Consider the following 23813-nt stretch of genomic DNA (forward strand, 5'->3'; position numbering starts at 1 on the left):
AACGCTGTCTTCAAGGTTACCGGGGGCGACCCCATGGGCCGCTTCTCTGTCCCCACCGACCCAATCACCAACGAGGGTCTGGTCACCGTGGTGAAGGTGGGGAGGGTTCATTACAGCCAGTCTCTCACACACACACCGGCACAAACACACACACACACACACACACACTTGCAGTCTGCATATTAAATGGATGCTGAATCAAATTTGTGTTGAAATGAATGTAGCTTTATCCAGACATTTTATCCAGACATTTTGCTCAAGGTGGCGTTTGACATGACTACAGTCTACACCCAAAGTGGCTGATATTTTTGAATCATTTTATCCTTGGGTGGAAACTCTTTTCTGAAACTCCCCCGTAATTTGTTCTCATAACCACGGCTTTAACTCCGAGAGCGTTTTGAGACGAGAACGTGTGGTTGTGTGGCGCTTGACTCTTTCTCCTCCGGCACGCAGCCCGTCGACTACGAGACCAACCGGATAATCGTGCTGACCGTGGTGGCGGTGAACGAGTTGCCCCTGGAGCGTGGCATCCACCTGCCCCGCCAGTCCACGGCGACCGTCACCGTGCACGTGATCGACGTCAACGAGAGCCCCTACTTCGACCCCAACCCCAAACTCCTCCGGCTGGACGAGGGCATGCCGGCCGAGTCCACGCTCACCACCTTCACCGCGCAGGACCCCGACCGCTACATGTCACAGATCATGAGGTACGACGGAACGCCCTGTCGCCTGGGAAACCGCTACTTATTTAATATATACATAGTTTAAAGGAAGAGTTTTAATCAATGCTATATGAACGTCCATACATAAATAGACATCTGCTGGTTAGGTCCTGAGGTAATATTGAGTGGCACTGAGTTCACATTGCGTAGTGCTAGTTTATGCCAACCTCGCAGTCATTGTCTCTCTAAAGCTCCGCCCTAGCACTTTGCTGACCACTCTCACCTGAACAGGTATTCCAGGCTGTCGGACCCAGCCGATTGGCTGAGGATCGATGCCAACACCGGCCGCATCACCACCATCGCCGTCCTGGACCGCGAATCCCCCTACGTCCAGCACAACCTGTACAACGCCACCTTCCTGGCTACGGACAGCGGTGAGTTGGGCAGCCTCATCCATTCAGCCCTGGCTCTGTGCTCGGCCTGAATCAGCCTGATCTGGGCTCGTCGTAGGGAGGACACCCCTGGGCCAACCACTGCTCCGGACATTTCGCGAAATGACGCAAGATTCGCGGTTTCAAGAACGTTGAGTATTTTCAGTGCGGGTATGGGGCCTCCAGAATTGAGACAAAATATAACATTAATAATATATCTGCAAGTGCTAATGATGATGATTATATGATATGGCGTTGTATGCGCATATGGCGTCTCCTGTTCCATTAACTGCCGAGGCTCATGTCTGTTACTGAGGTGGATTAGAGTCTGTTGTGGCGACACACAGTAATATTATATCCTCTTCCGTCTCCGTTGACTCCAGCGAGCGGGTTTGTGCTCCTTCCTGTGGGGAGGCAGATGATTCAGCACTTCTGCTGACTCCATACCTAAAGAACAAACAGGAAGGGCTTTGTGAGGGCACGAGAGCGAGACTTACACCAGCACTCCGGGGGCAACGCTTCTCTCGGCTGCAGAGACGCCCGACGGTAGCCCCGCCCCTCTCCAGTCGGCTCCCTCGCTGAGGGGGAGTGGCCAGGCTGCCATATTTAGCATCAGCCAAGGAGACACCTTAGCCAAGGTGACAGTACCAGCAGGCGCCCGGAGAAGCGCCCTTCTATAGGGCTCTATAGGACTCTATAGGGCTCTGCTACTCTGCTCCTGTTCCTTCTCGTCATCTGATTGGCTGTCCTGGTGTTGCAAGCCCTGCCCCCTTTTAGAGTCGGAGCCCTCTTCAGATACAATGAAGTGAAATGCCGTTCAAATGATTCACCTACCGCATTAGGGGTTAACTATGCCAGAATATAGCTTATTCTCCAAGTTAAACATTTCTGCAGACAGCTGGTTTATTTAGAGGATGTCCGAGGGTAAAATGTTTGTCAGCTCTGAATGGCAGGCGGGATTTCAGTCCTGTCACTCAACCCACAGTGACACCGTTATTGGCTCTAGGCATCTTGCATAACTTGAGCCATCTGGAGTCAAGACCACATAGCATACAATACTGTCAGCGTCAAATGAACCGGATGTTAAATGAACTGAGCGAGTTCGTTTGAAACCCACAGAGGTATACAAGCTAGAACTGAATGGCCCAGCTTGCCGGCCTTTGGACATCGTGGACTCCGGCCAGTAATGACAAAAGCCTCTTCCAGCTGGGAGATTTGTGGCTGGCCACGGAGCGTCGCTGGCCAAGCAAGGCGGGTTTGACTGGGGCGCGAGCAACGAAAGCCTCTTTGGCCGCGTGTTTGCGCGAGCGAGGGCGGCGATGTCGGGAGCCAAGCAGCGGTTCTTAGCATTCAGAGCCTGTCGCGGGCGGCCGGGAAGAGCCGCCCCACAGTTCTACACCCCGCGGCCACTGAAGCCCGGACTAATGTGACACACGGCGGGACAGACGACTCAGGTGTTTCAGGACGAGGGGGGGGGGGGGGGGGGGGGGGGGCAGAGGAGGGAGAGAGAGGAGGGATAAGGGGGCAGAGGCAGGGGGTGAGGGAGAGAGAGAGAGAGAGAGAGAGAACAAAAGAGAGAGAGAAGGGAGTTTACGGAATTGTGCTGGGTGATAAATGGACGTGGTCATGAAAGCGTTTCTGAGCTGTTGTTTGAGTTGTTCCAGCTGTTTGAGCTGTTTGAGCTGTTAGCTGCTGCATCTGCATGAGTCGGGGTCGTTTTGCCCCTCCAGGTCCAGAAGTGCAGGTTCATCGTCCGGGCTAATGTGCGTGTTTGCTTGCAGGTGTGCCCCCGGCCAGCGGGACGGGCACCTTGCAGATCCTGCTGCGGGACATCAACGACAACGCCCCGCAGGTCTTCCCCCACGAGGCCGAGGTGTGTGAGAAACCCGAGCCCAACGCAATCAACATCACGGCGCTGGATGGAGACCTGAACCCCAACGCGGGGCCCTTCGCATTTGAACTGCTCCTCAGACCCCCTGATGTCAGGAGGAACTGGACCCTCACACGCATCAATGGTGGGAGAGGGCACACGCGCACACACACACACACACACATACACACACACACACACACACACACACACACACACACACACACACACACATACACACGCACACACATACACACACACACACACACACGCACACACACACAAATGCACACACACACACACACGCCTGCTGCATGATAGTGCTGATTAAGTACATTGGTGTTTCCCTGAGAAGAAGAGTTGCCTGTGTTTTAAAACCCGTCTATATACGTCCTGCCAGCAGTGACCTACTGCACATCATTTGATAGATGCTGTAGACACAAAAAAAACGGATGCTGGTGGGTCCCCTGTGATGAAACGTGGAACACAAGACTGTGACGCACAGCGATGGAGCTTTTCCTGTCTGATTAGTGCCGTCAACTAGACACATAACACATGATAACATAGCATGATGAAAACATAACAATGCACTGGAGGCAATTAATCCACATAAATACTGTTCTTTTTCCCTTTTTTCTTTCTATACATCCATCCATCCATCTGCATCCGTTTTTTTGGTGTCTACAGCATCTATCAAATGATGTGCAGTAGGGTCACTGCCTGGCAGGACGTATATAGACGGGTTTTAAAACACAGGACAACTCTTCTTCTCAGGGAAACACCAATGTACTTAATCAGCACTATCATGCAGCAGGCGTGTGTGTGTGTGTGTGCATTTGTGTGTGTGTGCGTGTGTGTGTGTGTGTGTGTATGTGTGTGGTGCGGTAGTGTGTGTGTGTCGTGTGTGTGTGTGTGTGCGCGTGTGCGTGTGTATGGATTAGATTGCACTACACAAACATGTAGTGGAAATAGGAAATAGGCCTAGGGCTCCTTAAGCCAGTTCTGAGCTCGCATTGCTCCGGCCCGTCCTTGTGTGTGGACGTGGTCTTCTGTCTGGCTGTCCTTCTCAGACTGGGCTGAGCTTCCCAGAATGCAGTGCAGTGTTCCACATTATCAGTTCTGTTGGAGAGAGCTTTGAAATGACACTCACCAGACCACCTTGCCATGACCTCATCTCCACATCGACAAATCTGTTGCCTTGGCATCGTTTCCTGTGTTTTTTCTCCTGTGATGTAATTTCTTTCTCGGTGATCTGTATCATTTCTCAGAGTATGAAAATGTAAATATTTGAAATAATAAAACTATTTTCCAACACACTGCTGTAAAGCAGCCCAACTTGAACCTGGGTTCAACCTGACCCAACCTGACAACAAACCTTTGAACACAGAAGATATCATATGAACATGAGAAGCGCCCGCATCAACTACAACTCCCATGTTGCTCTGTTCCAGGTGACCACGCCCAGCTAAGCCTGCGAATCGGCTTCCTGGAGAGAGGCATCTACGAGGTGCCCATCTACATCACGGACTCGGGCAACCTGCCCATGTCCAACACGTCGTACCTGCGCATCAAGGTGTGCCAGTGTGACCAAAACGGCGACTGCACGGATCAGGAGCACATGATGGCCGCCGGTCTCGGCACGGGTGCCATCATCGCCATCCTGCTGTGCATCATCATCCTCCTCAGTGAGTGCAACCTCTGCCTCCAGGCTTGTGTCATCTCTGGTTCAGAGCCATGTACAGGCTCGTGAGACCATCTCGGGTTCAGAGCCGTGTCCAGGCTTCTGAAATCATCTTGGGTTCAGAGCCGTGTCCAGGCTCGTGAGACCATCTCGAGGTCAGAGTCGTGTTCAGGTCCACAAGCTCAGCTGAATGGAACATAGAAAAGACATGCAGCTTGGTGCTATTGGACCAAGTTATAAGTTCCCCAGCATTAGATTACCCAGGGTGAGGATACCCAGGGTGAGGATACCCAGAGCTAGGTTACCCAGGGTTAGGTTACCCAGGGTTAGGATACCCAGGGTAAGGTTACCCAGGGTTTGGATACCCAGCGTAAGGTTACCCAGGGTTAGGATACTCAGGGTTAGGTGACCCAGGGCTAGGTGACCCAGAGCTAGGTTACCTAGGGTAAGGTTACCCAGGGTGAGGATACCCAGGGTAAGGTTACCCAGGGTGAGGAGCCCCAGGGTTAGGATACCCAAGTTTAGGATACCCAGAGCTAGGTTACCCAGTGGTTAGGTGACCCAGGGTTTGGATACCCAGGGTAAGGTTACCCAGGGTTTGGATACCCAGGGTTTGGATACCCAGGGCTAGGTGAACCAGAGCTAGGTGACCCAGGGTTAGGATACCCAGGGTTTGGTTACTCAGGCTCTTATATGTAAATACTGTTACATGTATTTTTATAAATAACATATAACACATATAACTTCTAACCATGATAACACACCATGTTTCTCCCCTCCTGTTTTCTCCCTCTCTCACTCGCTCCCTCTCTCTTTCCCCAACTGTCTCCTGCTCTCTCTATCCCATCTTCCACTCTCTCCTCCCCTCTCTCTCTCCTTCTCTCCTCCCTCTCTTCCTCCCACTAGTCCTCGTGCTGCTGTTTGTCATGTGGATGAAGAGGAGAGACAAGGAGCGTCCAGGCCAAGCAGCTGCTGATCGACCCGGAGGACGACGTCCGAGACAACATCCTCAAATACGACGAGGAGGGCGGAGGAGAGGAGGACCAGGTACACACACACACACACACACACACACCACACACACACACACACACACACACACACACACACACACACACACACACACACACATCCATCCTGTCAACCAATCAATCGATCCATCAGACTTTTTAGACCTAAGACTCACAGTGGAATCTTTTATGACATACACTATGTTGCCAAATGTTTTCGCTCACCCATCCAAATTATCGGAATCAGGTCTTCCAATCACTTCCATGGCCAGAGGTTTAGAAAATTAAGCACCCTGGGCATGCAGACATTTGTGAAAGAATGGGTTGATCTCAGGAGCTCAGTGAATTCCAGTGTGGAAGTGTGATAGGATGCCACCTATGCAACAAATCCATGAAATTTCCTAAATATTCCACAGTCAACTGTCAGAAGGGAAAAGTGAAGATATAAGAAAAGGGAAGTGTTTGTGAACTACAGCAACTCAGTCACGAAGTGGTTGGCCACGTAAACTGACGGAGCGGGGTCAGTGGATGCTGAAGCGTGTAGTGTGGAGAGGTCGCCAACTGTCTGCAGAGTCAATCACTACAGATATCTAAACGTCATGTGGCCTTCAGATTAGCTCAAGAACAGCTTCATGGAATGGGGTTTCCATGGTCGAGCAGCTGAAAGTGAAAGGAACTCTGAATGCTTCAGGGTACCAAGACATTTTGGACAATTCCATGGACAATTCCAATTCCATGGACAATTCCAATTCCATGCTTTGTGGGGAACATTTTGCAACTGGCCCCGTCCACTTCCAATGTGACTGTGTACCAGTGCACAAAGCAAGGTCCATAAACATATGTTTATGTATGTGACCTCACAAACGCACTTCTGGAAGAATGGTCAAAAATCCCCATAAACACACTACTAAACCTCATGGACAGCCTTCCCAGAAGAGTTGAAGCTGTTCTAGCTGCAAAGGGTGGACCAACGTCATATTGAACCCTATGTATTAGGAATGGGATGTCACTTAAGATTATATGTGAGTCAAGGAAGGTGAGCGAATACTTTTGGCAACATAGTGTATGTTCTACAATAGTATATATGCAGTATGAACAGTGAGGGCAGATTCATAAAACAACTAAATAAACATACAATGTACCTGCCAGCAGCCTGAATCTATGAACCAAGGACTGGAATCCATCACAGTGAGAAGCATAGGGTATATTCAGCGTGTATAAACACACATACACACGTATATCTACAGCAGGGATGGGCAACTGGCGGCCCGCGGGGCCGCACTGAGTGATGACGAGGGCCGCCAGTTGCAATCCAAATAGATTGATAATTTAATAATTAAAAGAAAAAACCCCGATAGAGCAGGACTTTTTTGTTCTTGTCACGTAGGGCTACGCCCCCCTCTCCCGTGTCGGTGTTGTTCCTTGCCTGGTTATCCCGCCCTGCGTGTCTGCTGTCCTGGTTTCCCTCTGTCTGCCACGCACGTCATTGGTGTTCAGTTGTGTCTAGTTTAGTCCTGTGTACTTGTATCTCTGTGTTTTGCCCGTTGTCGGTTATTTGTGGTTTGTTTGGTTTTGTGGATTATCTCTGTCATCGCTGTTCTGGTATTTTCCGTCTCCGTTGTGTTTCTCCCGTTGTGAATGGCTCTCCTGTTACGACTCCTGCCTTGTCCTGTTGACCACTTGGACGGCTCTCCCGTTTTTGACCCGTGCCTGTACAAACGACTTCGCCTATGGAATTCCCCTTATTAAATCTCGCTCTTCTCAGCGTTTGTGTCCGCCTCCTCGCTCCGCAGCGCGCTACGCGTTAAACTTCTTTGATATGAAGGATTTCAAATTCCTTTTTGCACTTTTTTATTAAGCAAATGTTTTGTCTTTGTTGCTTATTAAGGACATGTTTAATGCATTTATATGCAGAAAATAGATGTATGTTGGTGCAATAAACATACAGATCTGAATTCCTTTTAAAATGTGTTCTTATTGAGAATAATTTTGTAGTGTCTTTCATATCCAATTATTTGAAGTGCGTGGTCATGTGGCCCTCCAATAATAGTTTTTTGGCCCTTTTTTATCATGGAAGTTGCCCATCCCTGCTCTACAGAGTGGTCATATATAAGGTTGGTATTCTTCTCAACAGTGGAGTCAGACTTCGTGACTCTGAAAGGATCTTTGAGACTCTTCTGGGACTTGGTCTCCTCTGTGTTGCGGTAGAGTTCAGAATTTAAAGCGATCACGTCTGTAACTGCTCGTAATGAGGCTTCAAGCCCATATAATTGCTCACATAACATAAGCGCGCTAATGTGTGTAGCATTAGTGAAGACGCCTCGTTGATAGTGCCTGGCCTAATCGGAGCGTTAGCCGGCAGCTATCTTGGCCACTGAGCTGAATTATTTGAAATGTCCATAAACGCACACACACTCCAGTGGTCTCGGCAGCATTGCTAAAACACTCTAAGGGTCTGCGTGTCAGACACGTTTATTCAGTGGCCATCATGTGGAGAACAGATCACCATGCAGGAGAAGGAATGACAGACCAGAGAAACAACACAATGATATAAAGAAATACATACAGTGTCTGTCAGAGACCGCAGTGAATATTAGATCTCTCTCTTCCTTTGTCCTTTCTTTTTCCACCCTCTCTCCCCTCTTGTTCCTCCTCCTTCTCTCCTCTCTCCTCTCTCTCTCTCTCTTTTCTAGTTAGTTTCTGTTATATATTTATCACTCTGCACCAATACAGTATGCACTTTTGACGGAGCTGGTTCTGTTTCTAACTGGTTATACTTGTTAGTTGTGTGTGGTGATGGAGGAGTGGGTGGTGGAGACGGTGGAGTCTCTCTCCACCCCTCTCCACCCCCACTCATTCATCACCCCACCGTCTCCACCCCCACACCTCCTCCATCACCCCACACTCTCCACCCCCACACCTCCTCCATCACCCCACACTCTCCACCCCACACCTCCTCCATCACCCCACACTCTCCAACCCACACCTCCTCCATCACCCCCACCCTCTCCACCCCCACACCTCCATCACCCCACACTCTCCACCCCACACCTCCATCACCCCACACTCTCCACCCCCACACCTCCATCACCCCACACTCTCCACCCCACACCTCCATCACCCCACACTCTCCACCCCACACCTCCATCACCCCACCCTCTCCACCACCACTCCTCCTCCTCCATCACCCCACACTCTCCACCCCCACACCTCCTCCTCCATCACCCCACACTCTCCACCCCCACACCTCCATCACCCCACACTCTCCACCCCACACCTCCTCCATCACCCCACCCTCTCCACCCCACACCTCCATCACCTCACCCTCTCCACCCCACACATCCATCACCCCACACTCTCCACCCCCCACACCTCCATCACCCCACACTCTCCACCCCACACCTCCATCACCCCACCCTCTCCACCACCACTCCTCCTCCTCCATCACCCCACCCTCTCCACCCCCACACCTCCGCCATCACCCCACACTCTCCACCCCACACCTCCTCCATCACCCCACACTCTCCACCCCCCACACCTCCTCCATCACCCCAGCTCCACAACGCGGGTCCTCAGAAGACCCTGGAGCTAGAGACACAGTCCACAAATGCTGCATCTGAGAGGTTGCCACGGAGATACTAATAGGATTAGAGTGGATTTATAACCAACTAGCGCTTTTGTTTCTTGAAGCATGATTAGCCAATACCGGCCCGTCAGTGTGCGTGGGTGAGGGGGTGAGGGGTGTGTAGGTGAGGGGGTGGGGGGTGAGGGGTGTGTAGGTGAGAGGTGAGTGGGTGAGGGGGTGAGGGGTGTGTAGGTGAGGGGGGGTGAGGGGGTGAGGGGGGTGAGGGGTGCGTAGGTGAGAGGTGAGTGGGTGAGGGGGTGAGGGGTGTGTAGGTGAGGGGGTGAGGGGGTGCGTGGTGAGGGGGGTGAGGGGGTGAGGGGTGCGTAGGTGAGGGGGTGATGGGTGAGGGGTGCGTAGGTGAGGGGGGTGAGGGGGTGAGGGGGTGAGGGGTGCGTAGGTGAGGGGTGAGGGGTGTGCGTAGGTAAGGGGGTGAGGGGTGGGGAGGGGGTGAGGGGGTGCGTAGGTGAGAGGTGAGTGGGTGAGGGGGTGTGTAGGTGAGGGGGGTGAGGGGTGAGGGGGTGCGTGGGTGAGGGGTGCGTAGGTGAGGGGTGAGGGGTGCGTAGGTGAGGGGGGTGAGGGGTGCGTAGGTGAGGGGTGCGTAGGTGAGGGGTGAGTGGGTGAGGGGGTGAGTGGGTGAGGGGGTGCGTAGGTGAGGGGGTGAGTGGGTGAGGGGGTGCGGGGTGGCGTAGGTGAGGGGGTGGGGGGGTGAGGGGTGTGTAGGTGAGAGGTGAGGGGGTGAGGGGGTGCGTAGGTGCAGGGGGGTGAGGGGTGCGGGGGTGAGGGGTGCGTAGGTGAGTCGGTGCGTGGGTGAGGGGTTGAGGGGTGTGTCGTAGAGCGGGGGTGCGGGGTGCGGTGTGCGGGGTGAGGGGGTGCGTCGGTGAGAGGGGTGAGGGGAGGTGCGTAGGTGCGGGGTGACGGGGTGCTAGGTGAGAGGGTGAGTGGGTGAGGGGGTGAGGGGTGTGTAGGTGCGGGGTGAGCGGGGTGCGTAGGTGAGGGGGTGAGGGGTGCCTAGGTGAGGGGAGAGGGGTGCGTAGGTGAGGGGCGTCGGTGAGGGGTGCGTGGGAGAGGGGTGCGTAGGGGAGCGGGGTGAGGGGGTGCGGGGTGCGTCGGTGACGGGGGTGCGAGGGGTGAGGGGGTGAGAGCGGGTGCGTAGGTGAGGGGGTGAGGGGTGTGAGTAGGTGAGGGGTGAGTGGTGAGGGGGTGAGGGGGTGCGTAGGTGAGTGCTGTAGGTGAGGGGTGAGGGCGTGCGTAGTGAGGGGTGAGGGGTGTGTAGGTGAGGGTGGTGGGTGAGGGGGTGAGGGGTGCGTAGGTGAGGGGGTGAGGGGTGTGTAGGTGAGGGGGTGAGGGGTGAGGTGAGGTGGGGAGTGTAGGTGAGGTGGTGTGTAGGTGAGGGGGTGAGGGGTGAGTGCGTAGGTGAGGGGTGTGAGTGGGTGAGGGGGGTGAGGGTGTGAGGGGTAGTGTAGGGTGAGGGGTGTGAGTGGGTGAAGGGGTGAGGGGGTAGGTGAGGGTGAGGGTGAGGGGTAGGTGAGAGGGTGAGGGTGAGTGGTAGGTGAGGGGTGAGTGGGTGAAGGGGTGAGGGGTGCGTAGGTGAGGGGTGAGGGGTGTGTAGGTGAGGGGTGAGTGGGTGAGGGGTGCGTAGGTGAGGGGGTGAGGGGTGCGTAGGTGAGGGGTGAGTGGGTGAGGGGTGTGTAGGTGAGGGGTGAGTGGGTGAAGGGGTGAGGGGTGCGTAGGTGAGGGGTGAGGGGGTGAAGGGGTGAGGGGTGAGGGGTGCGTAGGTGAGGGGTGAGGGGTGTGTAGGTGAGGGGTGAGTGGGTGAGGGGGTGAGGGGTGCGTAGGTGAGGGGGTGAGGGGTGTGTAGGTGAGGGGGTGAGGGGTGAGTAGGTGAGGGGGTGAGGAGGTGGCCTTGAACATATTAACCTACTCAGCTATAAATTCAGTATGTAATAGTTTGTATGCCGTAACCTGGTTAGTGCAATACAAATGAGGTGTTTGGGATTCTGCTGTCTAAGCTTATGAGTAGTAGCTCTGAGTAAATTTGTGCGCGTGTGTGTATAATTTGGCCATCTAGTTAACTCTCCCATCTGTCTCCGTGTGTGTGTGTGTGTGTGTGTGTGTGTGTGTGTGTGTGTGTGTGTGTGTGTGTGTGTGTGTGTGTGTGTGTGTGTGCGCGCGTAGGATTATGATCTCAGCCAGCTCCAGCAGCCGGACACCCTGGAGCCGGATGCCGTGAAGCCCCTCAGTATCCGTAGGCTGGATGAGAGGCCCCTCCACCCCGAGCCCCAGTACCCCCTCAGATCGGCCGCACCCCACCCTGGAGACATCGGGGACTTCATCAATGAGGTAGCGTACCCCATGCACACAGCTGGGGGCCGCCACAGGCTGGGGGGAGAGGATGAAGCTACCAGTGAGAGGGGGGGGGGGGGGGGGGAGAACCACAGATCAAAAAAGGAAACTGCCCCCAGGGGTAGAGGCAGACCTGCGTGTATGGGGCAGGAAAGGTGCTGGTGCAACTGTGTGCATGCTGGCTGTGTTTAAGGAGGATCCAATAGGTGTGTCATATTCTCTGAGTCTGGTGTGATAGGGGAGTCAACCAAACACGGTTAATTCACAGCAATGGTGTTGACTTTGGGATGTTTAATGCAGTTTGAAGATGACTTTTCTCTACCGGAAGAAAGTGGAGCACATCAATATAAGCGCGCACACACACACACACGCACACACACACACACACACACACACACACACACACACACACACACAGAACTGTCACCACCTCGGATTGTAACAAAGGGTAAATACAAATGCAATCATCTGTCTTGCTCTGTACAGCAAAAAAGTTCAGATGTTTCTTCCCAGAGCATCCCCCCCCCCCCCCCCCCCTTTATTCAGAGTTCCTTCTCTTGTAAGGCAGCCAGGGAGACTGTAGCCGTGGATGAGTGCAGTTTGTTTATTCTCTGCATTTGATTTGAGAGGAAGCTGCTTTTCCCAGCTCCGTTTTATCACCCCAGCGCGAGAGGCTCGGAGGCTGTTTCATATCTCCTCTAAGCTCAACTAATTTTAGTGCCCTCTTCATCTTTTACTACCAAAGATTCGTAGAGTGGAGTCACGCAAGATCCCAAACGTCTCTTTCATCTTTTGTAAATTCATTTATTTTTTTAATCTACTAAGGTAAGAACATTGTACAATAGAACTAGGCGGTCGTGAATCGGGCGTTCTAATTTTGGGTCCATGTCTTTCACTCAAACACCTACGAGACGTGTCAACTTTTCGAGAGATCCCCTACTGCGGCATGCCGGAGGGGCCCCTGCCGGGCGGGACACTGTCCCCGTGTCCTCTCCACCCAGCCTGTCCCTGTGGCCTGGGAGAGGTGGAGGAGAGGTGGAGAGAGAGTGGAGCGATCCTGTTCTCTTTCATTCTCACTCGCACTCGAGTGCCAGTGCAGGAACGAGAAACGTCGGCCGCTTTTGACGTCGCAGCGGCGATTCTTTCATTACCTGCCCAGCACGGAGGCGTGTTTCCAATTACCACTCCCCCCCTGCCCCTCAGTGGGCCCAGTTGCCCCTACCAGCACCACCCAGATCACGGCCCAGAGCCCAGGATGAAAGAACACCAGCATCGCGGCGACGCGGCCCCGTGAAAACGCGGCCCACGGACCCCCCCACAGGGACGCCGAAGCACCCACACGTCTCCGTGACCTCTCCATTATTCATTTTCAGGAATATGAAATTCTTTTTGTGCAAGTCTTTCAGAAAGGGTGGGGGTGGAGGCGTCGGGGCAGAGACGAGTTTTCTTTTCTTTTATTTTTATCCGAAGAACAGCGGGGCCGTAATGAACTCCTCAATTGAGAATTGCTTAGCCAGGCTCTTTCTCCGTCTAAAATCAATAATATGATTTAGAAAAAACGATGGCATAATTTTCTTTGTGCACCATGCTTTGCTGGACCTTGACATGGTGTGAAGGTTATTTTTCAGTAATTGCAAACTAATAATAAGACTAGGGTTCTTTATGTACTACCCCTCCAACACTCAAAGCTGCTTAACACAAACCAGGACGAGTGAATCTTTTAATTACCGTTTAGTAAGTATTCTCACTGCAGACACATTCATGCTTCAAGCCTCTCTTTCTCCTCAGACCCTCTCAGCACACAGCATGGAGGTTCTTCTATTACCACCAGATCTGCTGGGCAGTTCATCTTTCATCGTTTGATTTGGGCTGCATGCTGAGAAGGACCTGTATTACAGACCACCACCTCTTGACTTACTCCTTTAATGTAATCCAGCACAACCCAACTAGGCTAACTCAACTGCAGCACCAGGGCAGTAGGCTAACTCAGTTGTAGCACCAGGGCGCTAGGCTAACTCAACAGCTGCACCAGGGCGCTAGGCTAATCCAGCATTGGAAACAGATGGCATTTGGCTAACCCAGCAGCAGGGTAATATGCTAACCCAACACTGGCAAGAGGATGCTAGAATAATCCACCACTGGCTGCAGTGTGCTAGGATAAAGAATTACTGGAAGCAGAGGGCATTTGGCTAACCTAGCGCTGGCACCAAGACACTAGGCTAACCTAGCGCTGGCACCAGCGTGTGTTGGGCTGATTTAACAGTATGTGCAGAGCTGGAGAGCTGACCATCTGTAGTTCTTCAGAGGTCCAGCCTTTATATGTCAGAGGAAGCTAACAAGAAGACGTTAATGGCCAATGACTATGTCAGTGTACATATTCTGTACTTTAATAGTTGTTCAAAGCAGTTCATGGCAGAATTCAATCTCTCTCTCTTTTTTTTTCTGTCTGTATGTCTGTGTAGATCTGAGCTCCTCTGTGTCCAAATACTGGCAATAACTACAGGTATAAGGCCAGTGGCACTGTTCTGCTGGGCTTTTGGGGGGTGGGGGGTGGTGGTGAAGGGTGTAGGAGAAGCAATTATAGAAAATGAGAAAAGGGGGAGGAGAGGAGGAGAGGGGGATGAGGAGAGGAAATGTCTGTAGGAATGTCTCCCACTGATGCCTGAGCTCATCCCGTTTTCTGATTCTGATTCTCATCAAATTTCGGATAATCCTCAGCTTAGGGAGCTGAGAGTGGTACCGTTGGCACGGTGCCGATCCGTAGCACGATTCCCACTCACGCTAAACACTTCATTAGTCCGATTAGGTGGAATGTAGAGGGAGGTGTGTACTTGGACACTAGAGATAGGTTGACATGTAGGCATACGGGCTGAGTTTAATCTGTCTGTGCTCTAATTACCCTCCTGCCCCAAGCTCTACAAACACTTTTAAACTTTTAAGTTTCAAGGAGATGGCAGGACGGGTGTGTATGGCGCACTCAAATACATCCGTTCTGTGTTTCAGAAAGACCTAATAAAGGTATTGTTTGTTTCACGCTGTGATAAAAAAAAAAAAAAAAAACAATAACACTTTAAGGTTCAGCTATACGTCAAAAAATCCCCCTGACTATCCGTAGCACACAGCCACAAAGCTGTGGGATCAGTACAACACCACTCCAGCGTTGCTCCGCTGATGCAGGGGTCACGAGGGGGGAGATTCGTGCTAATCCGCCCTTCCGCGCTGCTGTGTGTGTGAGTGTGTGTGTGTGTGTGTGTGTGTGTGCCCTCTCGCTGACGGCGCCTTCTCCCGTGCCGACAGGGCCTGAAGGCGGCGGACGGCGACCCCACAGCTCCGCCCTACGACTCCCTGCTGGTGTTCGACTACGAGGGCAGCGGCTCCACGGCGGGCTCCCTCAGCTCCATCACCTCCTCCAGCAGCGGCAGCGACCAGGACTACGACTACCTCAGCGAGTGGGGGCCACGCTTCCGCAAGCTCGCCGACATGTACGGCGGCACGGACGAGTGAGACGCCCACACGCGCGCAGACGGTGGCCAGGACGAGGGAGGGAAACGGCACGGCCTCTCCGCCCCCCCCTGCCTCCTGTCTGACGGAGGAGTGCAGCTCTGACAACCGATATTCCACCCGGAGAACAGACGGCAGTGGGTTAAACACACAAACGGAAAAAAAAAATGTATCATAAAAGACAAGATTTGAGAAAAAAAAAGAAGAAATCGACAAAAATCAAAACCCTAGGCTTAATGTTGTAGTTTAGGCATACATATATGCTTGTTGAAGGCTTTAGGCACTGGCCATGGACTAGGACCAGAGGAGGAGAGTTGGGGAGACTGGTGAACTGTCACGGTTTTTTGGGTTGTTCGGTAGGCTATAATAAGCGCTCAGTTACACTTGAATTTTACAGTACAGAAGCACTGGGATATAATGTGCCTTTATGTACATCTTTTTGGATCTGAATGACTAGTTTTATGTTCGAGGCTTTAATGGTACTGACATCTGGAGTGATCTGGAGACATGAAGAAGTCTGTTAATATCCGGCTTCCTTTTCCTGCTTACCAACTGCTGTTTGTCGAGAATGATTATTTAATTAATTATTAAAAAATTTTTAAATGAAGGGTCCCATAGGAAGGACACACCTGCTTCGGGTTCACATCACTGTACAGTGCAGTTTGGGTTTAGACTTTTTTTCCCACAAAAAAAATTTTTGCAGCTGGTTGCAGGAAATACGGGGGTCAAAAAGAATTTTATAGAACACAACATTTTACTTTTGTTTCTGAAGTGGTGTAACATTTTCCCAAAAAAAGGGCAACAAACATTTGCTTTTGCGTTGTCAACCATTTCCACTTCATCTGCCTTAGTCACCATCTGATGCCCTTCAGGTTTTACTGTAAAAACATGTGTACATAATGTTTTCTCTTTTCCTTTTTCTTTCGATGTCGTCGATAACGAAGTGCAAACAGTTTCAATCTTGTAAATGTATGATTTGGGCTACTTTTTTTTGCATGTTTTTATCTTTTCACAACAATGAAAAAAAAAAAGTTTTCAAAATTTATTTACAAAGTACAAAACACTAAAATTAGCTGATGTGAAACATGTAGAGGATGAAGAGTTTTTGTAAGAAAAGTAAAAAACCGAAAAAATAAAAAGCAAAGAAAAAGAATGAATAACAAAAGAACTCTGTAAAAAGAAAAAAACAAAAAAAAAAAAACCCACAACATTGTCAGCACAAGTGTTCAAATTTGTACCAAAAAGGGGATGGGCTTTGGGTAAGGGAGGGGCTAAGGGAGGGGGAGGAGCTAGGGTGCTGTTCCATCTTTGACTGTTGTAGGAACTAATGCCTGAGGTAGCTTTAAGAGCAGGAAAGGTCTCTGACAGATGCTTTGTGGATGAGCTTATGTACTTCAAATGATTCATCTCTGACCCAACCATCTGAATAAAAATGCTAATTTTGGAGCTAAAGGCTGTTCTGTTTGTTCCTTCCTCTGCTTCCCACTCTAGCACGCTGCTTCTCACACTTCTAACCACGCGTTCAATGCTTATTAACTTCATTTTTCGCCTTGACATTTTTAAATTAACCGGAAACACTCACTAATAATGAATGACTGACTTAGCTTTCACGCTAGCTGCAACGGTAGTATTTCATTGCGTCTGCAAAGCAGAGCCCTTTATGGTTTAGGGCTGTGTCATCTCCCCTGTGTGTCATTCAGTATAGCACATCCCACTGTAGCAGATTGTCAGTACTGATGTCAGCAGTCAGTACTCCCTGCTGGTTCTGATAAAGCCTGGGATGAAAGCAAACGCTGCCTCAGTTCTCTCGTATGTCGTTGCTTTTTTTAAGGGCAACTCAGGTTAAATTTGTCAGTCTGCTCAGTCATTTTCTTCCTTTTATCATGCTGTATTGTGCGTTGGGGCTGTGTCAATACTCACGGTCATGAAGACCCCCCTTTCTTCAGGAGAATGAAGCGTTGATTTATGCCGCGTCCTCTTCTTAGGACCGAAATACAAAAAACGCCACCATCACAGTTGTCCGTCCCATTCAGGCAAGGCTTCTGTTGTTTTCATACAGATATAGGTGTGAGTTCATTTAAATTAGTGGTATGCACACATGGCTGCGTTTGCGTGAAGATACAGTAATGTGCCGTTATGGATAAGGGGGTACTGTTCGGGTGGCAGTGGCCAATCCCATTAAAATAATGTCTGGACATCCGGCATTAGCTGGTTGCTAAGGCACCAGTCTAGTGCCTGAAGGGAATTCTCCGTTCTCTGCAAAGTGGCATTTCAGTGTTATTCCACAAAAACCCTCTTTGTTTCTACTGTGGCTCACTGATGTTAAGATGTGAAGTTGGTTTGCGCGAGCTTTATCCTGCTCGGCGTTCAAACCATTATTGACCAAGTTCCTAGTCAAAACACACAGAAAAGTTAACGTGTAGCCTTAACTTTCAGGTGCTTTTCAGAAGCGCAGCTACAGAACTGAACTGTTTTTCGTTACCACAGAAACAGTCTAGAGGTCCTGTGTGTTTTTTTGCACCTCTGACGCCAGACCCGTGCGGTTGTTCAGTAACCAGGGATGGCGACTTGGGCTTTATGTAACACTTTATTTAATTCATTTCAGCAGTGAAGTGTTATTGGCTGGCCAAGCCAGTCACCTGACCTAAGGCCCACAGAGCATGCTCCACAGCAGAGCCCTGACAGGACCTGACCAGCCTCCGGTGGCGTCTGTGACTCACAGACTGCATGCACGTGCCTACAGCAAAAGAAGGACAAGAAGTCAACATGTCAAATGCTGAGTATTTTCACAGTTTGAAGAGTATGTTAATATTCTGAATGGTCAAGGCCTTCTGAAAAATGTTTGACATGCATAAAAAGTGCTGTTTTTCCTATGCAGTTGACCAAGTGTAGACGTTAATACCTACAATTAAGGCTAGTATCCACATTTATTGTATTATTGCAAACCCAATGTTCTGGAGTACTTTAACACCATCCAATTAGTCATTGGTTACAAAACTGTAAAGTGATATTTGGACATGGAAAGACTGTATGCTGTACAAAGTGATTGATTTACACATATACCATTTGCAAATAGATTGTGTGTTGAAACAGTTGTTAAAAGTGATGTGTAGATTCTGGGCAAAAAACTTGTCTAACTTTGCATCAACATTATGCCTGTGTTTAAGTGCTGGATTTGTTCAGTGAACACACTGCAATGAGTCAAAGGCCTTCAGCCAAACCTCCATCAGTGGTTCTGGGTCCTCAGGAGAACACTCTCACTCCTTTAGGAGAACACTCTCACTCCCTTAGGAGAACACTCTCACTCCCTCAGGAGAACAATCTCACTCCCTCAGGAGAACACTCTCACTGCCTTAGGAGAACAATCTCACTCCCTTAGGAGAACACTCTCACTGCCTCAGGAGAACAATCTCACTCCCTCAGGAGAACAATCTCACTCCCTCAGGAGAACACTCTCACTCCCTTAGGAGAACACTCTCACTCCCTCAGGAGAACAATCTCACTGCCTCAGGAGAACAATCTCACTGCCTCAGGAGAACACTCTCACTCCCTTAGGAGAACACTCTCACTCCCTCAGGAGAACACTCTCACTGCCTCAGGAGAACACTCACTCCCTTAGGAGAACACTCTCACTCCCTCAGGAGAACACTCTCACTGCCTTAGGAGAACAATCTCACTCCCTTAGGAGAACACTCTCACTGCCTTAGGAGAACACTCTCACTCCCTTAGGAGAACACTCTCACTCCCTCAGGAGAACAATCTCACTGCCTCAGGAGAACAATCTCACTGCCTCAGGAGAACAATCTCACTGCCTCAGGAGAACACTCTCACTCCCTTAGGAGAACACTCTCACTCCCTCAGGAGAACACTCTCACTGCCTCAGGAGAACACTCACTCCCTTAGGAGAACACTCTCACTGCCTCAGGAGAACACTCTCACTCCCTTAGGAGAACACTCACTGCCTCAGGAGAACAATCTCACTCCCTCAGGAGAACACTCTCACTGCCTCAGGAGAACACTCTCACTGCCTCAGGAGAACACTCTCACTCCCTCAGGAGAACACTCTCACTGCCTCAGGAGAATACTCTCACTCCCTTAGGAGAACACTCTCACTGCCTCAGGAGAACAATCTCACTCCCTTAGGAGAACACTTTCACTGCCTCAGGAGAACAATCTCACTCCCTCAGGAGAACACTCTCACTGCCTCAGGAGAACAATCTCACTCCCTCAGGAGAACAATCTCACTCCCTCAGGAGAACACTCTCACTGCCTCAGGAGAACAATCTCACTCCCTCAGGAGAACACTCTCACTGCCTCAGGAGAACACTCTCACTGCCTCAGGAGAACAATCTCACTCCCTCAGGAGAACACTCTCACTGCCTCAGGAGAACACTCTCACTGCCTTAGGAGAACACTCTCACTCCCTCAGGAGAACACTCTCACTCCCTCAGGAGAACACTCTCACTGCCTTAGGAGAACAATCTCACTCCCTTAGGAGAACACTCTCACTGCCTTAGGAGAACACTCTCACTCCCTTAGGAGAACACTCTCACTCCCTCAGGAGAACAATCTCACTGCCTCAGGAGAACAATCTCACTGCCTCAGGAGAACACTCTCACTCCCTTAGGAGAACACTCTCACTCCCTCAGGAGAACACTCTCACTGCCTCGGGAGAACACTCACTCCCTTAGGAGAACACTCTCACTGCCTCAGGAGAACACTCTCACTCCCTTAGGAGAACACTCTCACTGCCTCAGGAGAACACTCTCACTGCCTCAGGAGAACACTCTCACTCCCTCAGGAGAACACTCTCATTCCCTCAGGATGACACTCTCACTCTCTCAGGAGAACACTTTCACTCCCTTAGGAGAACAATCTCACTGCCTCAGGAGAACACTCTCACTCCCTCAGGAGAACACTCTCACTCCCTTAGGAGAACACTCTCACTCCCTCAGGAGAATACTCTCACTCCCTCAGGAGAACAATCTCACTCCCTTAGGAGAACACTCTCACTGCCTCAGGAGAACAATCTCACTCCCTCAGGAGAATACTCTCACTCCCTCAGGAGAACAATCTCACTCCCTTAGGAGAACACTCTCACTGCCTCAAGAGAATACTCTCACTGCCTCAGGAGAACACTCTCAGGAGAACACTCACTCTCTCAGGAGAACACTCTCACTGCCTCAGGAGAACAATCTCACTCCCTTAGGAGAACACTCTCACTCCCTCAGGAGAACAATCTCACTCCCTTAGGAGAACACTCTCACTGCCTCAGGAGAACACTCTCACTCCCTCAGGAGAACAATCTCACTCCCTTAGGAGAACACTCTCACTGCCTCAGGAGAACACTCTCACTGCCTCAGGAGAATACTCTCACTGCCTCAGGAGAACACTCTCAGGAGAACACTCACTCTCTCAGGAGAACACTCTTTCTCCCTCAGGAGAATAATCTCACTCCCTCAGGAGAACACTCTCATTCCCTCAGAACACTCTCACTCCCTCAGGATGACACTCTCACTCTCTCAGGAGAACAATCTCACTCCCTCAAGAGAACACTCACTCTCTCAGGAGAACACTCACTCTCTCAGGATGACATTCTCACTCTCTCAGGATGACATTCTCACTCTCTCAGGAGAACACTCTCACTCCCTCAGGAAAACACTGACTCTCTCAGGAGAACAATCTCACTCTATCAGGAGAACAATCTCACTCTCTCAGGAGAACACTCTCACTCCCTCAGGAGAACACTTACTCTCAGGAGAACACTCTTACTCTCAGGAGAACAATCTCACTCTCTCAGGAGAACACTCTCACTCCCTCAGGAGAACACTTACTCTCAGGAGAACACTTACTCTCAGGAGAACACTCTTACTCTCAGGAGAACACTAACTCTCTCAGGAGAACACTCTTACTCTCAGGAGAACACTAACTCTCTCAGGAGAACACTCTTACTCTCAGGAGAACACTAACTCTCTCAGGAGAACACTCTCACTCCCTCAGAAATGCTCAGTGTCCTGATCCACAGTGCCATACAGGTGAGAGTTCCTTCACGCCATAAATGAGCTGCAGGTCTGACAGTGTGTATCGATCCTGTGCTGATGACACAGGAAGGCCTGCGTTATTGTCTGGGAGAAAGGCACAGGCTGCTGGCTCTTCTCAACTTTGTCCTGCCTTTACTATTCAGACCTTCACACAGACTGCTGTTGGGAGCTGTCGAGACGCTGAATATAGTTCAAAGAGGCTTTTTTTCTGTTATTGATTTCACTTAGAACTGGTGCCATGCAAAAACAAGTGGTGAGAGTGATGTCTTTCAGTGTTTGATTGCTTCCTGATTAGTGAGCATGATGTGTGGTTTAGTTTGCATGCACTGAAACACGTTACTGACATAGACTGAAATGGTCCTGGACTGGTGGCGAATCTCATAAGCACACGGTTCCAGTCACTCTCACCAGCACATGGAGTGTGATGTTCAGACTCACTCACCAGCTCATCTAATCTGAAACCAAACCCACACCGAGCAAACATGCACAGGCCTGTAGGTCAACAGCACAGCAGGCAGCCACAAAAAAAGTGACCAGCATACAGAAAATCAATTAAAGAAACAGTTAAGTGAAAACCAAATGTTCACAGTTTCTGCTTTCCTTCAAAATGTCCATCAACTGACACACATTCACTGTTTGAATACGGCTTCTTGAGTTTTCTCTTTGAGCGACACGGTTCATGCAGAAAGCCACGTATCTAAATGCAACCTGGCCTCCCTGACAAATATGAATCGTCCCTCCCTTTCCAGAAGACGTTGGAAGAACAACTTGCCACCACATACATATGAAGACTTTTGCCACAGAATTGACTGTTGAGAGGTTTCTAAAGACCCCCCTGGCTTCAAGGAAGACATTTAGTCAGGCCGTCAATGAAAGACTGGAGGACTTTCTTGGATCCCCATAAGACGAACCCTTTCGAACTGGCCTGTGGCTACACCCACTCCATAGCTGTTGATTTCCCCTACCACTGTCTGGTTTTGAACCCCAGAACCCCAGTCTTCTCCTGGATGTGACAGCTCACCAAAGACCGTCACATCTCTGTATCGTAGGAGAAACATTCAAAGTGCAAAGTTCACATGGCGTGTCTTTCATGTACGCCAAGTCACTAAGGAACCGTGAGATTCTTTAGCACTGTTTTCCTGACATGGAAGCCACTTGTAACCTGTCTTATTGTGAGAACCTGTCCTGTTTTCAGTTCTGCAGCTGCACTGTTATTTCCTTGGGTTTTCAGTAGACTGGTAATACAACAAATGTAGTGTGAGGAGAGAAGTTCCATATGATTGCATCTTGCCATCTTATTAGGGGAAACAGCTTTAACCGCTGAGCCGTGAGCTGACTGGAAACTCTCGCTTACGTCTTTCGGCCACTTCTTTCTCTTGTGAAGAGAGCAGCCAATACTGCTCAAATTTGTATTTGCAAATAAAAAAAATATATATATATATATAGCAAGTTGAAGGCCTTGAAGGCTCCTTTCAGCTGGGTTCATCATCCGCACACCTTCCTATTTCTCCTGTCTCAAAAAACAATCCCAGTAAGCCTCTCTGCTCACATCCATATACGATGCTTTCATCCGTAATAATGCTAATAGACACAGTGATGTGACTTTATATGAAGTTTTACTTTCCTGCGTTGGATTGTGTGCTGGGTGAAGTCGACATGAGAGCGTTGTGATCTGGGTACAAGGCGGACTGGTGCACTATTCAATCCATTAAGTTTTATGAGGTCGTTCGTCTTTGAACAAGCCGGCCTTCCCTTAGCAACAGAATACACTGTTAGAAATGAGCTGACCAGTTCTTGCAACAGACTGGCGTTCATTTACACAGCTTTGCTCAAAAGCACTTAAATCCTTTTCATCAGTGCTATTTCGGTTTTTGAGGGATCCTGCCGCACTGATTGTAAATCTTCTTGGTGCAACTGGGTTGTTTCTCTGCTGAACGCTCATTCTTCTCCACTGTCAGAGACCAGAAGAACTCTTTAGTTCTTTTTGCGGTCAAAGCACCTAAGGTTCCCGAGCTTGAGGACCATGCACAGATGTTTCTACTTTCATGCCTCTGCTGTCTACAGCTCTGGAGTGGAAGCGCAGGAGATGATGCCATGTTGCGTGTCAACAGGCTGCTTCACAAAATACAAGGCAATGAATGACCTTGAGGGAGAATTGAAACTGTTATTTCAAAAAAATAAATACGATCTGGGTCTTCATTTTATGTTCATCATAGAACAGCATCCCATGTGCCTTGTTTGAGAAGTTCCAGAGCAAAATAAAAGTCTCTGGAGCGATAGACTTCAAACTTTTTTTAATTAATGTCATTGTGTAACCTAGTAAAAACCACAATATTTTGGTTACATTTACTATTTAGTAATAAATAATAAATTATTTTTAAATTATATTATAATATTTGGCATTTTCATATTTGGATATTTTCATATCCACTTCAGGCTGATACAAAAAACATATTGATTTAATAAGAGAATTGTCACGGTGAGGGGGCCGGGTCGCCACCAGAGCTGCATCCAGGCTCTGACGGTACAGGCATCTGCGCGCCCTCCTACGCCGAGAACGCCGATTCCTCCACCCGAGCCCTACAACGGGGATCCGGAGCGCTGTGAGGGCTTCCTGGTCCAGTGCCAGCTCTATTTTACCAGCATGCC

At 50.0% G+C, this 23813-nt stretch overlaps 1 protein-coding gene and 1 pseudogene across 1 annotated transcript in view; both read left to right on the forward strand.

Annotated features, from left to right (window-relative positions):
* The window catches only part of LOC143474849 (cadherin-2-like), a 30656-nt gene extending 14081 nt beyond the window's left edge, over positions 1-16575 (forward strand). The window contains 9 exon segments of the mRNA XM_076972474.1: positions 1-96; positions 454-707; positions 954-1096; positions 2875-3108; positions 4415-4648; positions 5551-5600; positions 5602-5691; positions 11455-11619; positions 14920-16575. The exon segment at positions 1-96 is cut by the window's left edge and continues 90 nt beyond it. Coding sequence (XP_076828589.1) covers positions 1-96; positions 454-707; positions 954-1096; positions 2875-3108; positions 4415-4648; positions 5551-5600; positions 5602-5691; positions 11455-11619; positions 14920-15126 — 1473 coding nt within the window. The 3' untranslated portion in view covers positions 15127-16575.
* Positions 16576-17889: 1314 nt separating this feature from the next.
* On the forward strand, positions 17890-20603 carry LOC143475456 (uncharacterized; annotated as a pseudogene).
* Positions 20604-23813: the final 3210 nt, after the last annotated feature.

The sequence above is a fragment of the Brachyhypopomus gauderio genome, chromosome 14 (genome assembly GCF_052324685.1).
Source record: "Brachyhypopomus gauderio isolate BG-103 chromosome 14, BGAUD_0.2, whole genome shotgun sequence".
NCBI classification, from domain to species: Eukaryota; Metazoa; Chordata; class Actinopteri; order Gymnotiformes; family Hypopomidae; genus Brachyhypopomus; species Brachyhypopomus gauderio.